We start from the raw sequence: 18,800 nt of genomic DNA, 5'->3' as shown, positions 1-18,800 counted from the left end.
GGGCCTTAAAGCAAGCAACTTATGCTTAATGTGGTGTAAGAGTTAGAAACTGCTGTGCTAAGGTCCAAATTATAAACTAAGGGCCAAACTCTATTTTTTCTATAGATTGAACAAATAATGCCCCAGGGCCATTTTGACTCAGAGCCAAGTTACAAGTGACGCCTGACACAGGTTGGACACTTGTCAGCTTCCCTCAAGTTTTGATGGGAAATGTAGGCATCCTGGTTTTACAGCTGTAATGGAGAGCCAAGCTGTAAAACCAGGACACCTACATTTCCCATCAAAACTTGAGGGAAGCTGACAAGTCTCCAACCTGTGTCAGGCATCACTTGTAGCTTGGCTCTCAGGAAAATGGCATGGGGGGCGAGGGTGGGTATGAGTCCCTCCTCCCACACCGTGGTAATCCTCTGTGGTGCTTTTAAATGGAGTTCCTGCTGGGAATTTGCAGCTGCTACATGGCTGTCAATCCCTATTACAGATTCACGTAATTTGTAACTTGTAGTTTGGCTTTAAAACTTCAGTGAGCAAGGTTTTAAATCAAGAAGCTCACTGAGTAACCCTGGGCCAATCGCTATCTCTCAGGCTAGCCTACCTCACAGTGATTTTTTAAAAAAGTTTTATTTATTTAGGATATTTCTATGTCACTTTTCCAGAGGCCTGCTTGAAGTAGCTAACAACAACAACAAAACCCCCAAAACAATACATGAGAAAATATTCACTAAAACTAGCTGTAGTACTTCTCAACTGGCTATGAGAATGGAATCCAAAAGGGAATCTTTCCCTGTGTTGCAAGACATAGCCGTAACAAGCTAGGATCCTGACAGCCAAGGTAAACTATAGCTGGTGATAAAGGATCAAATGCTTTCTTGGATTATTTTATTGCTGAGGAGAAAGCTTGCCACATTTTTAACTGCCCCAGCTTCTGTGCGTATAACAGCAACTTTGTGCACAATAAGTGATTGGTGGGGTGGGGGAAGCATTACTTGCTAACTCCGTGTTTGTTGAGATGCCGTAAAAGGCATAAGAGTACAGCTGGTAAAAAGGTGATAACCCTAGAAAGAATACCAGAAGCATCCAAAAGCAAGGCCAGAAGGGAAGCCAAAAGAGAGGTTTATTTCCGAAAACGAGACAGTTAAAAGATATATAGAATAGTCCTGCAGGGGGAAGTAACAATGAAACTGGAAAAAGCCCCTTTTCAAATTCCCAGTAGTTTTAGACGACACAGGATCTCTGATTCAATTTCTGTCTCAGGTGATATAACCTCTTCTGGAAAGGGATCTGCCCTTGAACATCTCCCCCAGTTTTTTCCTTAAGTGAGTATCATATCTGAATGTGCCGTAATTTTTTTTTTGCAGCATTTTAGAACCACCTATGTTCAGTGTCAAGCGAGTATGCTGCGTAACATTAATTGCGCTGACATTAGATAACCGAGACAGGGAGATGTATCCATTTGAAGCTTCAAAGGGGAAAAAATAGGTGCCTCTGGAATCAGTGAGGAATCCCTGATGCCATCTCTATGCTTAGTCTATGTACGTCAGAAATGGTGTAATTGGGAGTTCTTGCAACATCTAAGACAGGACTGAAGCAACGATAATCCAGGCCTGGAAAGAAAATCCCTTGCATTAACGAATCTCGCCATGCCATGAAGATTTTCTTCTGCCCTTTCCATACCCAAACATGTTTAATTCAGTGTGATTTTATTTTTAAAAATGTCCTTGTACCACCTGCTGTCAGAAAAGATTACTGCCTCCTTTAGCCACTGGGAAATAAAGAAAAGGATAGAGACATTGGTCCAAAGAAAAATTCCAGCCATAAAAGCTACAGAATATCTTTTATTAAGACTCACCAAAAGTGCAAAAAGGGGGGACCAGCTGCCCCAGGGCCCACAAAGCTGAAGCCCCCTTCCCGCAACATGTTCCTTCATATTGCCTAAGATTTGTGGACAAATAAGTGACCTTTCACCTTTGACCTTCATGGCAGTGGCTTAGAGAATGAAAAAGGAAGCTGATTTGCCTTTCAAGTGAATTTCTGGTTATTAATACATTTTCCCTTATTAAATACCACATGCCCTGACCTGGATAGCCCAGGAGAGCCTGATCTCGTCAGATCTCAGAAGCTAAGCAGGGCCGACCTTGGTTAGTAATTGGATGGGAGACCTCCAAGGAAGACCAGGGTTGCAGAGGTAGGCAATGGCAAACCACCTCTGATAGTCTCTTGCCATGAAAACCCCACCAGGGGCTGCCATAAGTCAGCTATGACTTGAGGACACCATACACAAATACAACATACTAAACTATATAATATTTGTTGTTTCAATAGTTCATGTATTTAAAGTATGTTATGTTATCCATTGACAGCTCTTGGGGTAGGGGTACAGGAGGATGGCCCGTGTTTTGCCCGACACATGGGGTACCTCTATATTGACTTGGTAGGGACTAAGAGAATAAGTTATGATCGGGGGGGGCACCACTCTCACTCAGCCCCTCTCCAGCAGCAATAAGAGGGTAGTAATATTTACCTCTGTTGCAGAGCCGTCCTAAGCATTGCAATGTAACGTGCATGAAGAATTCTGAAAATAATATGATATAAATGCCAACTGATACTATTATTCTATAAACTGCCTTAACATTCCAGGACAACTGCTAGGTTTGGTTGTTAGGAATATACTGATGCTGTTTGATTGGGATGCAATGAGAAAATGAGAGAGCCTGTGTTTCCCAAAGTGTAATCTTTGGAAATATATTAGCACGGTGGAATGCGGAACCTGCCAGGTTCCAACACATCATAACAGAATAGAATTCTCCATAGAGAAGGCAACAACCGTAAACGTCCCAAGCACGGGCTCAGCATGAACAAAGCTAGTGAGTTATATAATATTTCAATTTTTTAAAAATGCTGTACTTCCTGCAAGGCGCTGAGGGAGCAGAGGTTAACTGAGGTTTTTCTTACAACAAACTATGAGGTAGGTTAAGCTGAGAGCCTAACTAGATGTTACGTTAGCCATGTCTGTGCTAACAGGTATAGCTAAGTGTCATGGCAACTAATTAGACCTGTTTCTGCCACTGAACTTGAGTACCCCCATGTGTTGGTGCTCTGCCCACATTCAGGCAATCACACATAGGAGGGAACATGACCAGTGCACATGGTCACATGTGGGAGACAAGGCCAGTGTGCTGTCTTCTGCTCCTCCTCTGTGCACACTGGCTCTGTACACCGATATGTTGTGTATACAGGGCCAACGTATATGATAATTCCTGCAAACCTCTACAGGGAACAAATGTCTCCAGCTCATGCATTAGATTTCCCTTTCTTTCTTTCTTTCTTTCTTTCTTTCTTTCTTTCTTTCTTTCTTTCTTTCTTTCTTTCTTTCTTTCTTTCTTTCTTTCTTTCTTTCTTTCTTTCTTTCTTTCTTTTTCTTTTTGTTCGTTCGTTCGTTCGTTCGTTCGTTTTTAAATCTTATGGTCAAACAACATGAGGTGGTTGCCAAGACCAGCTCCCCCTTGTGGCATCTTCCTGACACAGGTTAGTGAAATGGCCCAATATGGGGAGAAGAATAGAGAGCACAATGACAGGAAGATGGTTTTTAGTGGCCATCCTGTGTCTGCTGTCAGGTGTAGTTTAATTCTTCCTTCATTCTTTCTGTAAACCTGTGCTGTGAGACAGTCCTTTGCCCTGGCTGCAGCTTTCACGACCTATCAGCTTTAACTAAAGACATTATAATTTACAGTCAATTTTCAGGTGACGTGTGCACAGAATAAAATATTTTATAAGCAACAGCATATCACCTGCTGTTTTCAATTTGCTACAGGGTTCAGTTTGGGTTGCTGCTGGATTTATTTGGTTCATGGTTGCTAGAAATCACTGGAGGGGAGAGAGAGAGAGAGAATGAGAACTACTTTTAGGAGCCAGCATGGTATAGCGGTTAGAGTGTCAGACTAGGGTCTGGGAAACCCTAGTTTGTGCTGTGTGACCTGGAGTGAGTCACTGGCTGTCAGCTTAACTTACCTCACAGGGTTATTATAAGAATAAAATGGAGATGGAGAGGTCTAATTTTTTTTTTTGTACATTGACTCCCCCAAATGCTCCTGATAAAGTGCTTAAATTAATCCCACCTTTTTTGCAATGTAAACTTGAATATGGGTAGATTTTTACTGTCCTGTAGATCCAAGTGCTCCTGTTCCACTCACTAAACCTCTGAGTCTTACTGTAATTTAGCTGTGCCTTTCCATGATGTTTTCTGCCTGGAAAGGAAGCACAGATGTGCCATAGTCTGTATGTGTTGGGATGGTAAAAATGCCTGTGGATAACATTACTTTGGAGTAACTCCTTTTGTTGTTGTTATTGTTTGGGAGACTTAATCCTGCCTTTCTTCTCCTTTGCAGAGGCCATCGCTAGCAAGCACTTGATTGTTCTGCTGCAGGATGAAATCTTTGCTGACTTCTTCAACACCTTCTTGAATCTTCCTGTAAGTTTTCCTTTGATGCTTTAGCTGTCCTGGATCTCCCCGGCACTCACTCTGCCTGTCACCAAGAGCCACAGCTGTAGTTACCATCAACTAAAACAGCCACATCTCCCCTGGCATGAGGCCTCCATCTCTGGGAGGTTTGTAGCTCACCTGTTCCTCCAACAATGGCTGTTTCAGGGTGGGAACCAACTGCCAACCATAATCCCCACCTGGCAAAAGCCTTGCCCATTTTCCTGAAACATATAATAGGGAAGATACCACATTGAAGAATGGTGCTCAAAAGAGCCACAGGTGGATCACAAGCCACTGAGAGCTAAGCTACAAGAGATGAATTACACGAGGACATGCACATGAAGGGAGTCACAATGTTAGCCAGGAAGCTGAATTTTAAAAGCCATGGGAAGGCTTTGTCAATTTCCCCTCTCTACAGAGCCAGCAAAGATGGCTCCTGAGAGGGTTTGTTAATTTCCTCTTCACCTCCTAGAAGGGGAGGTGAAACTGACATAGCCTTTGGGAGGCAAAGAGGAAATTAACAAACCCTCTGAGGAACCATCTTTGCTGGCTCTGCAGAGACGGGAAATTGCCAAAGCCTTCTGATCGCTTTTAAAACTCAGCTTCCCGGCTAACATTGTGACTCCCTTCATGTGCATGTCCTCGTGTAATTCATCTCTTGTAGCTTAGCTCTGAGTGAGTATTAGAGTCCTAGCATCTCTCTCCTTCTCTCTGTATTTCTGTCTCCAGCTCTATCCTGTCTTCAGCACTTCTCTTTACAGATGTGTATTCCTAGTATTGATTTATTAGAAAATTTCTATGCAGCTTACAAGTTATGAACCATTAATAAAGTATTCAAAACCCAGCTTTAAAAACAGCCAGAACATAAAAAATGGCACAGAACCCAGAGCAGCTGCAAACGAGTTCTCAAAAGGTGGTTCTCAAGCTAGAAGCAGGCCATGGAAATGATATTCAACCATCAACCCCTTGATTAAAAGCATGTGTAAAAAGAAAACTTTGGAAGAGCATTCAACAGCTTTTGATATTCTTCTCTAAAAATGGAAGAATGCCATTCATTCCTATTGGGGAAAAGGTATTGTGGGGAGGGCAAAATGAACTTTTCCATCTCTATAGACGAGCCCACTAGCTTTCATGAGAAGAAATCACCCAAACAGGGAGAAATGGATGTGATGTGTGCTACACACACTCACAGGTGCCAAACACTTCTAGGTCCTTCTTACACTGTACACAAACTGACTTTCAAAATCAGGGTTTTGCTAAGTTCAAACGCACTAGCAAATCCCCCTGCACATCACATTCAGGCCGCTTCACATGTTACCTTTTTAAGTAGAGGCTGTTCTAAATTGTTTCAAATGTACACCTAAATATGTAATGTGTGACCTGCCACTAATGTGGTTGCAGGCTGATGATGAGTTCTTTTCAGACGGTGGTTTGAAAGAAGGTTACACTCATCATTCCAATGACAGTTTGGTGTAGTGATTAAGAACAGCAGGACTCTAATCTGGAGAACCGGTTTTGATTCCCCACTCCTCCACTTGAAGCCAGCTGGGTGACCTTGGCTCAGTCACAGCTCTCTCCGAGCTCTCTCAGCCCTACCCACCTCACGGGGTGTTTTGTTGTGAGGATGATAATAATGGCATACTTTGTAAACTGCTCTGAGTGGGCATTAAGTTGTCTTGAAGGGCGGTATATAAATCAAATGTTATTTGTTAAATAGTGGGTTCAGACACGAGGTGATTCAATAGCTCTTTATTTAGCAGGAACACAACACACACTGACAGACTGAACAGAAGTCCTCAATATATATACAGCAGCTCCACCCCCAGAATAACTGATAGCCAATGAGAATACATATTTTAGAATACCATCATCTGCATAAACTATATACACTGTTTGAAGTAGACAGGCCACTGATTGGTCTTTATTATAGAGGACCGATTGGCTGCTGTCATGAGAAAGTAACCAGTGATATTGCAGGGATTATGGACCAATGAGAATGCAGGCTTTGGGAGCCTTGACTGAACCTCAAGCTCAACACAGTATAGTGCATTACAATCAATACAGTAACTACTTTAGAGGCCTTGCTCGGCCCAGTACACAACACCCCTCCCCCCTTAGTTTGGAATACCCTGTTGTTCGCAGATAGGCTGGGGAAGGTGAGCCAGAATACATTACAGGCCCTGAGCCCAATACATCACACCCCTTCCCCCCTAGTGTGGAACTACTTGATGCCAACAGAGTCCTGGAGTGGGAATGGGGAAAGGTGAGCCTGCCAGAGCCTGCACGGTGCAGTCGCTCCAGAGTTCTTTGGGGCCGACAGCCCCGTGTTCCTTGCTGGCTTTGCTCTGGAGGTGCAGTCTCTTGTGGGAGTTTGCGAGCCACTTGAGGCCGTGGATTGCGGAGAAAAGTCCCGGTTCTGTTTCTGCTCCCATAGCGGCCAAGGCAGTTTAAGCTGATGTAATTGAGTGCAGAGTGGACCTGATGCTCCTTCCGATGGCTTGTCTTCACTGCTGGCGTGGAGACGGGCGGCCCTTTGCGGCGCCCTGATGAAACATGCCTGGCAGGGAACTTGCTGTGTGCCGCTTTGCTTATGGATGGGCTGCCTTGTTGGACTCCGGTAACGCGGATGCCCAACGCCTTGAACCAATCAAGTCCCAGCAAACTCGTGCAGTGCCCCTTAACCACAACAAGAGGAAGGGGGCCTTGAAAGTCCTTGTAGCCGACCACAACTCGGCCAGCTCCAACCACTGGAACCCGACGACCCTGGAGATCCATCAGGCGTAGACTGCTGGGCTTGAGCGGCTGGTTCTTGCCCTTGGAGCACAGGCAGTTGTAGGTGTCCCTGGAGACAATTGAGAGCGCTGACCCGGAGTCAACCTCCATGACACACAGTGTTCCCTCAATACAAACCGTGGTGTAGATCTTATCTTTGTTGCCTGCTTGTGTGTGCATGATGACAGTTGTGGTGTGGCATTCATTCAGCTGGCACTCTCTTCCTCCTGGCCTTTGGCAGCGCGGAGTGAGGCGAGGAGACTGCTGCGGAGAGCCTCCTTTCCTGACAGTTATGCAGGCCCGAGCGATGTGGCCCTTCTTTCCGCATGCCCGGCAGTTGGCATCCCGGAACCGGCATTTCCTTCTTTCGTGGTCTCCCCCACAACTAGAACAAGGGGAACCGTAGTATGGCTGCCTCTCAGAGTGCTGGGCTTGCACTGCATGGAATCTGTGCACACCGTCTTCTTCCTCAGAGCCACTGTCAAAATCCCCATAGTGGACTGGCTCCTCGTTCAGGGGCAGATCTGGACTCCGCCAACGTCGCACCTCCCGGGTGGACTGGTCTGCTGCTTCAGCTGCTAGTGCTTCTTTGAATGCTGTTTGGAAGTCGAGGTTCTTCTGCGTGAAAAGCCGGCGCTGTAGCTTCTCATCACGAAGGCCACACACCAGGCGATCACGTAGTGCCATCTCAAGGTCAGGGAAGTTACATTGTCTGGCTGCCTGTCGGAGGGCTGTGACAAATGCCGCTATCGATTCACCTTGCGCCTGGTCTCGGCTGTAGAACGCATGTCTGCAGGCTATCTCAGATGGCTGTGGTGAGAAGTGCTCCTTGAGTCTGTTTTTTATTGTGTTGAACGCTGTAGTTTGAAGCTGGGCTGGCGCCACTAGTGCCCGTGCTATATCAAACGTGGAACGCCCACACACGCTGAAGAATGTTGCTCTTGCGAGATCTGTGTCTTCAATCTTGTTCGCCTCAAGGTAGAAGTCGAAGCGGGTAATGTAGGATTCCCAGTCCTCGGCTGTTGAGTCAAACGGTTCGAAGTGGCCCTTAGCGGCCATGTCTGCCTTCTGGACGACGCGAGCGTATGTCGGATGGTGGAGGTGACAATTCCTCACGCTTAAGATTTCAGCTTAGGTCTTGGGGCTGCCTACCCAAGCACCTTGTTAGTGATATCGCTCTGGTATTGGGGCTGCATACCCAATCAGAGATCCCATCCTCGTCGCCAGTGTTAAATAGTGGGTTCAGACACGAGGTGATTCAATAGCTCTTTATTTAGCAGGAACACAACACACACTGACAGACTGAACAGAAGTCCTCAATATATATACAGCAGCTCCACCCCCAGAATAACTGATAGCCAATGAGAATACATATTTTAGAATACCATCATCTGCATAAACTATATACACTGTTTGAAGTAGACAGGCCACTGATTGGTCTTTATTATAGAGGACCGATTGGCTGCTGTCATGAGAAAGTAACCAGTGATATTGCAGGGATTATGGACCAATGAGAATGCAGGCTTTGGGAGCCTTGACTGAACCTCAAGCTCAACACAGTATAGTGCATTACAATCAATACAGTAACTACTTTAGAGGCCTTGCTCGGCCCAGTACACAACATTATTATTATGCTATTATTTTGTATGATTTTTTTTAAAAAAATGCTCTGCAAAAGCTATTTATTCCGAGGCGATAGTGGAACAAAAGACAGGTATTTGTGTTTGTGTGTACACCACAGGAAATAAAGCTTCTCTCAAACCATTTCTGATCTCTTACAAAGTCTGTTTCCACCCTTATTCTGTGTTGCTGTGCATAGCTGAATAAAAACACCCCACAGATAAATGACAATGCAAACTTTCAAACCAACTTCTTATTTTGACTGCGTCTCAAACTGCATGTCATCAGAGATCTCCATGCTGGAAAAGTACATTTACTTTGTATTCTGTTAACATCTGTAATACATCCAACCCCTGAAACAGGAGTATTTTTAAACAATTAGTAAATAATATCTTAGTTGAAATGCTGAATGTTTAATTATGTTCTGTTGTATAAAATGTTTTGTTTTTTAAAAAAAATAAAAATAAAAAGTTTTTTTAAAAACACCCCACAGAACTTAGTGGTGGCCCATCTTTATTAAACAGGTCTTTTCTCTCTCTTGCTTTCTCCGCAGGTGTTTGGTCAGACCCCTATTTTCATGTTCAGCACTCGTCAGTGGTGTCTCTGGCCAGAACTGCCATGCAACCATGTGAGTTCGAGGATTTCTCTGAGCTGACACCTTTGCTCAAATTTAGGGGGCACAAAACGAATGTTAGCGATATTGATAGTGATAGTGATACTCCGCCCTGAGCCCGCCTGGTGGGGAGGGCGGACTAAAAATCTAATCTAATAAATAATAAATAAATTGATTCAAAGTCCCAGGAGTATGACACAGATAAATATTCCCTTGTAATGTGTAGCCCTTTGCCAAATCTGAAGCAATCAGTTTTGAAAAGACCTTTGCCAAAATAATTGGGAAAGAATCCACTGATGTCAAAAGCGCTGCTAGCACTCTGGTTCCACTTCAGCAAAATATTCCCTCTTGGATCTCACAAACACATGAGCCATCTTACTGGCCGAGTCACAGTGAAGATGGCAACTTTGGAATGATGTGCATCAGTTCACACAACCATCTTGACATGTCGGATTTGTCAAGTGTCATTTGGGTCAATTGAGTTACGATTTGTAGCTATGTCCACACTGTTAGCCATCAGTCTTCCAGATGTTGTATTTAGAATAATCCCCATTCTCATTTATGCCATGCCTCTGGGTCAGTCGATGGCTGGGATCTCTCATGCTCTTCCAGAATTTTTATCAAGGTGACATTTCTCATAAATGTGTCTAGAAAAAGAGATGTGGACTTTGAGAGGGGCTGTGGCTCAGTGGCAAAGCCTCTGGTTTGCATGCCTTCATGTTGCATGCAGTGGCTTGCATGCAGTGGTGTCTCAGGTCCAATCTCTGTCATTTCCAGTTACAACGAGCAGGTAGCAGGTGATATGAAACAGATCTGCCTGAGACCTTGGAGGCCAGCTGCTAGTTAGAATAGGGAGCTTGCAATGGCCTGACTCAGTATAAACCCATTTTATGTGTGTTCATAACTTGGTAGCATCACAGAGAAAGTCTAAGGCGGTGCTTTCTCAGAACAACTGCAACTGTTGATTATTGATCTCAGGTTGATCTCACACAAGCATTCTCGGTGCAGGCAGGAACTGGGTTGAGCTCTGCAATCTCCTGAACATCTGCATTTCCATCAAAATACAACGCGAGCAGATTCTGACCCTTTTGCATGCAAAAGCAGTCGTGCAACCACGCCTGTGCATGCTGACCCATCACAGGCTGAAGTAGCCGTACGAATCAGTTCTTGGTTGGTTCTCTCTGAGAAATGTGAATCCCGTCCGTGTATCAATAAGAAAGATCTGCCCAATATTCAAACACCAAGGAAGGCCAGAAGAGTCAAGGCTCCCCCCATTCTTCTCCATACCTGTCACTTGATCTCTTTTTTGATCTAACCCTACGATTGAAACCTTTTCTCGCATCCTTTGCCCTGGAGTTTCCTTGGTTCAGAATTCGGGAGGTAAATGGTGTAGTGGTACAAAAGGTACTGCTAGCCCTCTCTCTTCAGTGGTTCCTTGTCTTGTAAAGAATATGATAAATGAAGAAGTTATCCCTAGGCTTTAAAAGGCAAGATAGCGAAACTGTAGAAACGTACGCATTCCTCTTAAGGCTAATTGACACGGATTGTTTATTAAAACCTCGTCATCATTTTGGGAACATCACAGGTATCAAAGCACAAAGGCTTGGTGACTTGGATGGAGAAACATCGGCTGCCTTATTTCTGCAAAACCAACTTGTGCCTTCACTACATCCTCTGCAAGGAGCTCATCAGTTTCATCCGGTCCCAAGAGGCAGGTGAGGGACCAATCAGATCCTAGCAATAGATGGGGCCCAAAATGGTGGGATCTGAAGAATGGATTTCATAGGTCTTTGGCCTCGTCTGCCCAATCCAGTTGTGTAGCCCCTGTGATCTCTGAGATATCTTGGATGCACCATGCATATGTGGTGATATCTAAGGCTTTTTCTAGCTGGACAGAGCTGGTGACACCCAAGTAACCTTTCTCTTCCAAATGAGTAATATGAAGTAGGCGGTCAGAAGGATCCCATCTAGAGGGGCATGGGCATCTGGCAGCCTTTGATGGTTCATCACACCACCAGTGATATCATCAAGGGACCAAGAGGGCCAGTTTGGAATGAGCCCAGTTTTAAACTAGTTTAAGATGTTCATTAGATGCCTTTCAAATCAGCTCTGCCATCAAGCAGCAGAATTGCCGAACCACTAAGCATGCCCACTGGATGCGAATATAAATGAATCTTTTCTGAAATGTCGTTGCCTCTTTTTGCAGCAGACATGCTGAGATGGAAAAAAGCCGACCAGTGGCTCCTGGAGAAGTGCATCAGTGGTAGCAGAGGGATGTGGCGCTTCCGTTCTTTCTTGCAAGGAATGGCAGGTGAGAAGTGCAACGGACAGAAACCATATATGGAAACTACCAGCCAAGCAGGGCTGAAAAGTTTCTCCCCATGGAGCCAAAATTCGTTGAGCACAGTGCATGCTTTGCCTTTATGGTGCAATAATTAGAATGTTGGATTAGGGAGATCCTCCGCTCTGCTATGAAAGTTCACTGGGTTCACTGGGTGGCTTTGGGCCAATCCCTCCCTCTCAGGTTAATCAACCTTACTAGGTGTTTGTTGTGAGTATAAAATGGAAGAGGGGAGAACGATGCCGTAAGCTGCTTAGAGTCTTTACAGAGAATAAAAGTGGTGTATCTTATACACTAATAGCCAAGTGGCCCTGATCTGAGGACATTTAAATCCAGAGATTGGAGCCATGAACAGACAAAATAGATCTTCCTACACACATGAAAAAATGCCCCTGGTTTGCAGAAAAATCTGAAATCTAAAACAAATACATGGGGGGTGGGGATCAAAATGATAAAAGGAGCTTTAACCAGATGCCTTCAGTGCCTGTTGCTAGGCAACCATAACAGTTTAGCCACTATGCCAGGCTTGATTTCTGTCAATAAAAAGCAAGAGGAAGGGCTATTTTGGCCCTTGAGGGAGGACATTTCAGGGCCAGGGCCAGCAGCAACCACTGGGTGACTTGATACAACATGACTTTCATCACTGATCGAGGCCTGGCTACGTTATACTGTTCAACAGCAGCCTCCCCTTGCCCCTTGGCCATGGTAGTGTAGTGGTTAGAGTTTCAGAATAGGATCTGGGAGACCTTGGTTCAAATCACCACTCTGCTGTGGATACTCACCAGGAACTTTGATCTACTCACACACTCTCAGCCCAACCTGTCTCTCAGGCTTGTGAGGATAATATGGAGGCCAATGAGAATGATCATATGGAGGCAAAGAGCTGCGTTGGGTCCTCCTTGCAGAGAAAGGCAGCATATAAATGAAATCAATTAAGAAATATAGGTGAAGATGGGAAGGGGCAGATAAAAAGCAAGTTGTTTGGGGGGTTTTAAGTAGAGAAGGATGTAGGGAAAGGTGAGCATATGGAGGATACTTGGAGGAAAGAAAAATAGTGTGGAGGAGGGGATACAGGGGAAAGTGAAGTATCCCTAGCAAGTCCTTGTAAGTTCCCCACCATGTAAATAGGCCTGGCTCAGCCAGCATCATGCAACTGGGTCATAGGGGAGAGGCTGCTGGGGGGGGGGAAGTGTGTGAAAGGTGAAGACAGAGGGGCTGACAATGGTGGGTGGGAAGGAGAGAAGGAAGCAGGAAAAGGGGGCGATGCTACGGGGGGGGACAGGGAAGGGAAAGAGGACATGTTGGGAGAAGGGGAAATGAGATATCCCCCGAAAATCCTCTCTACTTGTAAATATCTTAACAAGTAGAAATCCCCAGGTTCAATCTCCAGTTTAAAAGTTTTGGGAAGCAGAAATAGGAAAGATTTCTTCCCAGGATCCTGGAGAGCTGCTGCCAGTTATGGCATGAGCCAGTTATGGACTACATGAGCCATGAGTAGGGTTCCCGGTTGCCCGCTGGTGGCAGGCAACCTCCCAGGGGTTTCCTCCATTGCCCACTGATTGAAACCCCCTCCCCAGCGATCACCCACCACTGACAGGCAACCTGGGCAAGCACGCAGCAGGTGCACGCCCAACGGGCTGCAACGACATCACTTCCTCAAGTGACGTCAGTGCTAAGAGTGCGCATGCGCTTTGTGTGCACAAGAAGAGAGACATGCAGGTAAGTGCCAGGTCCTCCCCTCCCACCAGGAGGGGTATAGAGACCTGATAACCCTAGCTATGAGTCTGGATTCAATATAAGGAGCTTCTTAGAGTTTGGTTGTTGTGGGTTTTCCGGGCTGTATTGCCGTGGTCTTGGCATTGTAGTTCCTGACGTTTCGCCAGCAGCTGTGGCTGGCATCTTCAAAGGTGTAGCACCAAAAGACAGAGATCTCTCAGTGTCATAGTCAGTGTCACTGTGACACTGAGAGATCTCTGTCTTTTGGTGCTACACCTCTGAAGATGCCAGCAACAGCTGCTGGCGAAACGTCAGGAACTACAATGCCAAGACCACGGCAATACAGCCCGGAAAACCCACAACAACCATCGTTCTCCGGCCGTGAAAGCCTTCGACAATACATTCTTAGAGTTTGCCTTTACTTAACAACATCCATCTGGAGCTCGCTCTTTCTATTCATATATTTAAATGCCTGATAAACAAATGTGCTGCTTCTCTATGGATGAAGAGAGACGCAATATATAAAAGAGGACTCTAAGTCAGTTCTTCAGCTGGGCTAAACAAAATCCAACTTTATTCCACTTCGCAGTCGGCAGAATGGCCTCACGTGCCCCAAATCAAACACTCATCCATCCATCACTCTTGCTGTTTCCTGCCCCTGCGTTTCCAAAATTCAGGCTTGATCTTATTTTTTTAAAAAAGACTACTTGTTATTTCATTTGTTTAAAACATTCAGCTCCCACCCCAGGATGCCTGGACACTGGAATCACGATACTAGTCCACCTACCAGCTTTTGTTCAGAACTGCTAAGGCGGAGTAGCACATAGTGAATAACTCTGTCCTTATGCTGATCCACAGGGGAAGAGCTGACCAAATTCTGGCTAGCTGCAGAAAGGATACTTGGTATCGATGAAACGGATGAATCCCAGCAAGATCTCTATGTGTCGCTGTTCCAGGTGTTGATGGCCACTCACTTGCAGGAGGGCTCTGTAGTTGTCACCCTCTGTAGCACAACCATTGGTAAGAAGTACAGCTTCATAGATATTACTGGATTCCGAGAGCAGTAGCACGCTGGATTTTAACTCACCGGAAAAGTTTCTTATGGGCCACTGTACTAGATGGGCCACTGGCCGCCAGGGGCAAGCTGAGCTCCATGATCCTTGCAGTGCTGGCGGTGCCACGGGGTCCATTCACCTTGGTTTTGGGTTTGGGCCATGGCAACCATGACAGCCAGTGTAGGCTTCCCTGATGGGGCTGCTTGGCTCAGCTTCCACTGGGCCAGTTACTTTTAACATCCCAATTCACCTTTAGCTGTGAGACAGCTGTTGGTGCACAGCATGTATTAAACTATTATAACCTTATGCAAGCCCCAAGTACCCACTTCTGTAGAGGAATCTGCCAGCTGCATCTTCCTGTGATTGGGTGCAGAATGACCTGTGCTCAGAGGGGCTGTCTGTTCTGTCTCTGCATGAGACTCTGTGCTGGACTGGCCTTCTTCCAATGGGAATGAAGTGGCTAAAGATTCAGAGCGAGCAAGGGCGGTAATCCTTACCTGCTCTAAAAGTGAACCTGTCCAGGGCTGTTTCCACATGGCTTACATTATTCTGCAAAATAGCGAATTCTCGCAAGAAGATGCTGTTATCGCGCGAGAAGATGCAATAACAGCATCTTCTCGTGAGATTTCGCGCAAGATTTCGCTATTTTATAGAATAAAGTAAGCCGTGTGGAAACGGCACAGATGTCACAGTGAAGTGTGTTTTCAGTTATAATTCAGAAACAGTGTGATCCTCAGCTATTAGAAGTAGGGGATACGCTCGTGATACAGTATTATATATCTGTATACTGTTCTGAACCTGCATGTTCTGCAGAGAAAGTTGGTAGAAAATTGTATTAAAATCAATATTAGAAGTAGCCATGAGATCATTTATGCCAGTCATTTCATTTCTCCATTTTATAACCATTCACCCCAAAATGAAAACTACGTTCACATTCATGGGTGGGCTGTTGCTTCCCCCATGCTCCAGTATCCCAAATATGATTCAAACACCTTAGGCTGTTATCAGACTTGTAGCGAAAGGTGAACTGCGAGTAACAGGCTGGTCCCCATCGGCTTGCGTTATAGAGCTGGAATGAACATTTGAAACGGCCTCATATTTACTATTATCATCTGCTCTTATTATTACCTACTCTATTAATATTTCTACTCTACTCTAACTGGCAGCAGATCTCCAGGTGCCTTCTGGCCCATTGGACTGGATTCAGCAAAAGGACCCTGTGAAGCCCCCCCACCAAGGATCTCTGATCTTCCTGTCTCTCCCCTCCTTCCCATAGCCAGTTTATTCCTGGGGCATAGGACCAAGTGGAGTAATAGCCACACAGGTCAGGAGGCTGCAGTGGAGAAAATGAAAGGTTGAAATTGAAATTGCCTCCTGCATGAGCACTGCTCCACTGACAGACGAGACAGAAGGGAGCAGTTCCAACCTCTTTCCTCTCTTCCCACTGCAGCCTTCTGACCCAGGTGGCTATTGCTCCACATGGAACCGACAATCCCAGGATTAAACTCTCCTGGGGTTGGACATGACTGCTGGGGGAGGGGAGAGCTGGGAAGACCTCTGGCCATGAGTTCTTTCTGCTGATGAGTGATAGGATCAGCCCTAATCTCCAAGCCACTGGCAAGAACTCTGAATGAAATAAAATCTGAAGCTGCTGTCTTCCAAAAATGCCCCTTTTCAGCCTAGTACAGAACCTATTAAGCCAGTTCATACCCCAATCAACAAGATAAGATTTGGATTATGCATTAATTTTACTTATCATAGCTCTTAAAGATTTGTGTTGCTATAACTTCAAAATTTCAGCTGTGTAGATGCTGGTCAAAGCAGAAGAGCTGTCCTATATGTTGAAGCCCACACAATATTAACGATTATCCAGAACACCCCTGTTTTCTTTCCTGAACCTGTGAACGGAGACCTTTGCTTTCTAATTCTGTGCAATCTTTTCAGAAACACTTCTGAGAATGTCTCCCTATCACCCCAAGCATGCCCACACTCGAAGGGAAGTCCTGAGTGATATGCAGAAAGTGGCCCTGTTCAAGATTGAAAGTTACTGGCTCCCAAACTTCTACATTCACTGCAAGCTGAGCATGGAGCAAGAACCCAAGTGCTCCCATTTGCTCAAGGAGTATCAGGAGCAGTTGTCCAGGGTCACGTTTCCGAAGTCGTTTCCGTTTCCTCTGCCAATGATGAGCATCCGTGAAAGCAGCTTGGCATCCCTATCCTATTCTAGCTTGAGAAGCAAGAAGGAAGTCTGGGATCACGTCACAGGCAAAGGCCCTTTGGAAGGAAGAGAGAAGCATAAAAGCAAGACCTGTGGACACCCCAGGAAGTCGGTATCATCGAAAAGCAGTCCAGCTGACAAGAAACATCACATTTCTGAAAAACAGTCCCCCAGTACTAGTATGTGGCAAGGAGAGCACATCAACGAACAAGACGGCGTGGGCAATTCCGATGAAGCGCCCTGCTTCAAAAACAGCCCCACGGAGCTGCCTTCCACTCCTGCACTAGAAGAAATTGACGAGAAGATGTATGTCAAAAAACTCCGCGCTTCGACCCCCGTGGTCCAGTATCCTTCCATGCTAGCCTTAAAAACCATAATGACGTCTCCCTTGTCCTTAGATTTCCTTCCTTGGGTGCTCAATGCCGACAAGTGTGCAGGATGCCCATTCCGGGAGTTTTTGCTCAGTAGGAATTATGCAGTGGAGGTGCATCTGCTCGAGCTGTGGCATGACCTGGAAGATTTCCTGCGCATGATGATGTGCTCCCTTGGTGAAGGCAACGTCCTCTTGCGCCACGTGATGGGCGAAAGGATCTGTGAGTTGTACCTGACTCAGAACAGCAACTGGCACCTTCCTTTGAAGCTATCAACTCTCAGGGGGTTACAGAGACTCCTTCCTTCTGGAAATGTTATACCCTGGTTACTAAAGGGACAGAAGGAGATCTGTAAGGTGGGGAAATGCTACTTTCTTGATTCTACTTTCTTTCCATAAATATGAACATAGGCTTTATATGTTAATTCTGAAATAGCCCTGGACTGCAGTATTTATCATGGGTTTGGTGTAAGGCCAATGTGCTGCTCGGGGGCTCACTCCTCAACTATTTTCAGCCCCCTGATGAAATTGTAAACGTTTGCGGCCTCGTTCTGCCTTCTTGTGGGAACGTCAGTGTCCTTCCCAAGCCCCTCACAAGCGAATGTGGAAGAACGGGCTCTAGTCTGCAAAATCTTGTGCGATAATAAAAACATATTAAACAGGGTAAAACAGATTGGCAGCCTGCACGCAGGCGTTTTTCTTCTTCAACGAAGAGAGCACTTCCTGCTGAGTTCTCCCTCTCTTTTCAGATTCTCTGCTTCCTCTATGAAGAGTTCCTACAGCATGATGACAAGATATTTCTGTTTTATGTGGTAAGGTGGACCCACGGAGACAGCGAAGGACTCATTGGGTATCCCTGTCCCTGAATTTGCCAAGGTTTGGGAGGAGTTGTGGCTTAGTGAGCGAGCGTCTGCTTTGCATGCAGAAGGCCCCAGGTTCAGTTCTTAGCATCACTAAAAAAGGACGAGGCAGGAGGTGATGTGAAAGATCTCCACCTAAGACTCTGAAGAACTGCTGCCAATCAGACTAGATAATGCTGAAAGTGACTGAGATCCAATAGTAAATCTGGGAGCTAGCACGGTGCAGTGGTTAGAATGTCAGACTAGGGCCCGGGATACCCGGGTTCAAATCCCCACTCTGCCGTGGAAGCTTCCAAGGTGACCTTGGGCCAATCACACTGTCGACATAACCAACCTCACAAGGTTGTTGTGAGGATAAAATGGAGGAGAGAAGCATTACATAAGCTGTCCTGGGTCCTCACTGGGGAGAATGGTGAGGTATAAATGAAGTAAATAAATAATATGGTCCAAAGGACTGATTCTGTATAAGCAGGGCTCATTTTGAGGGGGAACACATAGGAATGCAGTTCCGGCAGTTCCCCAAAGAGGTCACATGACAGGTGGTCCGGCCCACCTTACTCTCAGCCATTTTGGGCCCGTTTCGGCCTGGATTGGGGCCGAAATGGCCTGGATAGGGCCTCTGACGGGTGGTGGATCACTCTCCCACTCAGCAACTGCCTGATCCTGACCATTTTGGGCCCCTTTGTGGTCATTTTCAGCCCCTTTTTGCCATTTTGGGCCGAATTTCGGCCCTAAATGGCCAGGATTGGGTCCAAAAC

General features: G+C 45.7%; 1 protein-coding gene across 1 annotated transcript in view; it reads left to right on the top strand.

The window, feature by feature from the left end:
- The first annotated feature begins 4,384 nt into the window (after positions 1–4,384).
- RGSL1 (regulator of G protein signaling like 1) overlaps positions 4,385–18,800 on the top strand; it is a 47,228-nt gene continuing 32,812 nt past the window's right edge. Inside the window, exons 1-7 of the mRNA XM_054980331.1 lie at positions 4,385–4,465; positions 9,423–9,497; positions 11,068–11,197; positions 11,689–11,793; positions 14,398–14,559; positions 16,539–17,539; positions 17,932–17,994. Of these exons, the coding sequence (XP_054836306.1) occupies positions 9,447–9,497; positions 11,068–11,197; positions 11,689–11,793; positions 14,398–14,559; positions 16,539–17,539; positions 17,932–17,994 (1,512 nt within the window). The 5' untranslated portion in view covers positions 4,385–4,465; positions 9,423–9,446. The remainder of the gene's footprint in view (positions 4,466–9,422; positions 9,498–11,067; positions 11,198–11,688; positions 11,794–14,397; positions 14,560–16,538; positions 17,540–17,931; positions 17,995–18,800) is intronic.

This window comes from Eublepharis macularius, chromosome 5 (assembly GCF_028583425.1).
Source record: "Eublepharis macularius isolate TG4126 chromosome 5, MPM_Emac_v1.0, whole genome shotgun sequence".
In the NCBI taxonomy this organism is placed as follows: domain Eukaryota; kingdom Metazoa; phylum Chordata; class Lepidosauria; order Squamata; family Eublepharidae; genus Eublepharis; species Eublepharis macularius.
This window is presented reverse-complemented; position numbering and strand designations above follow the sequence as displayed.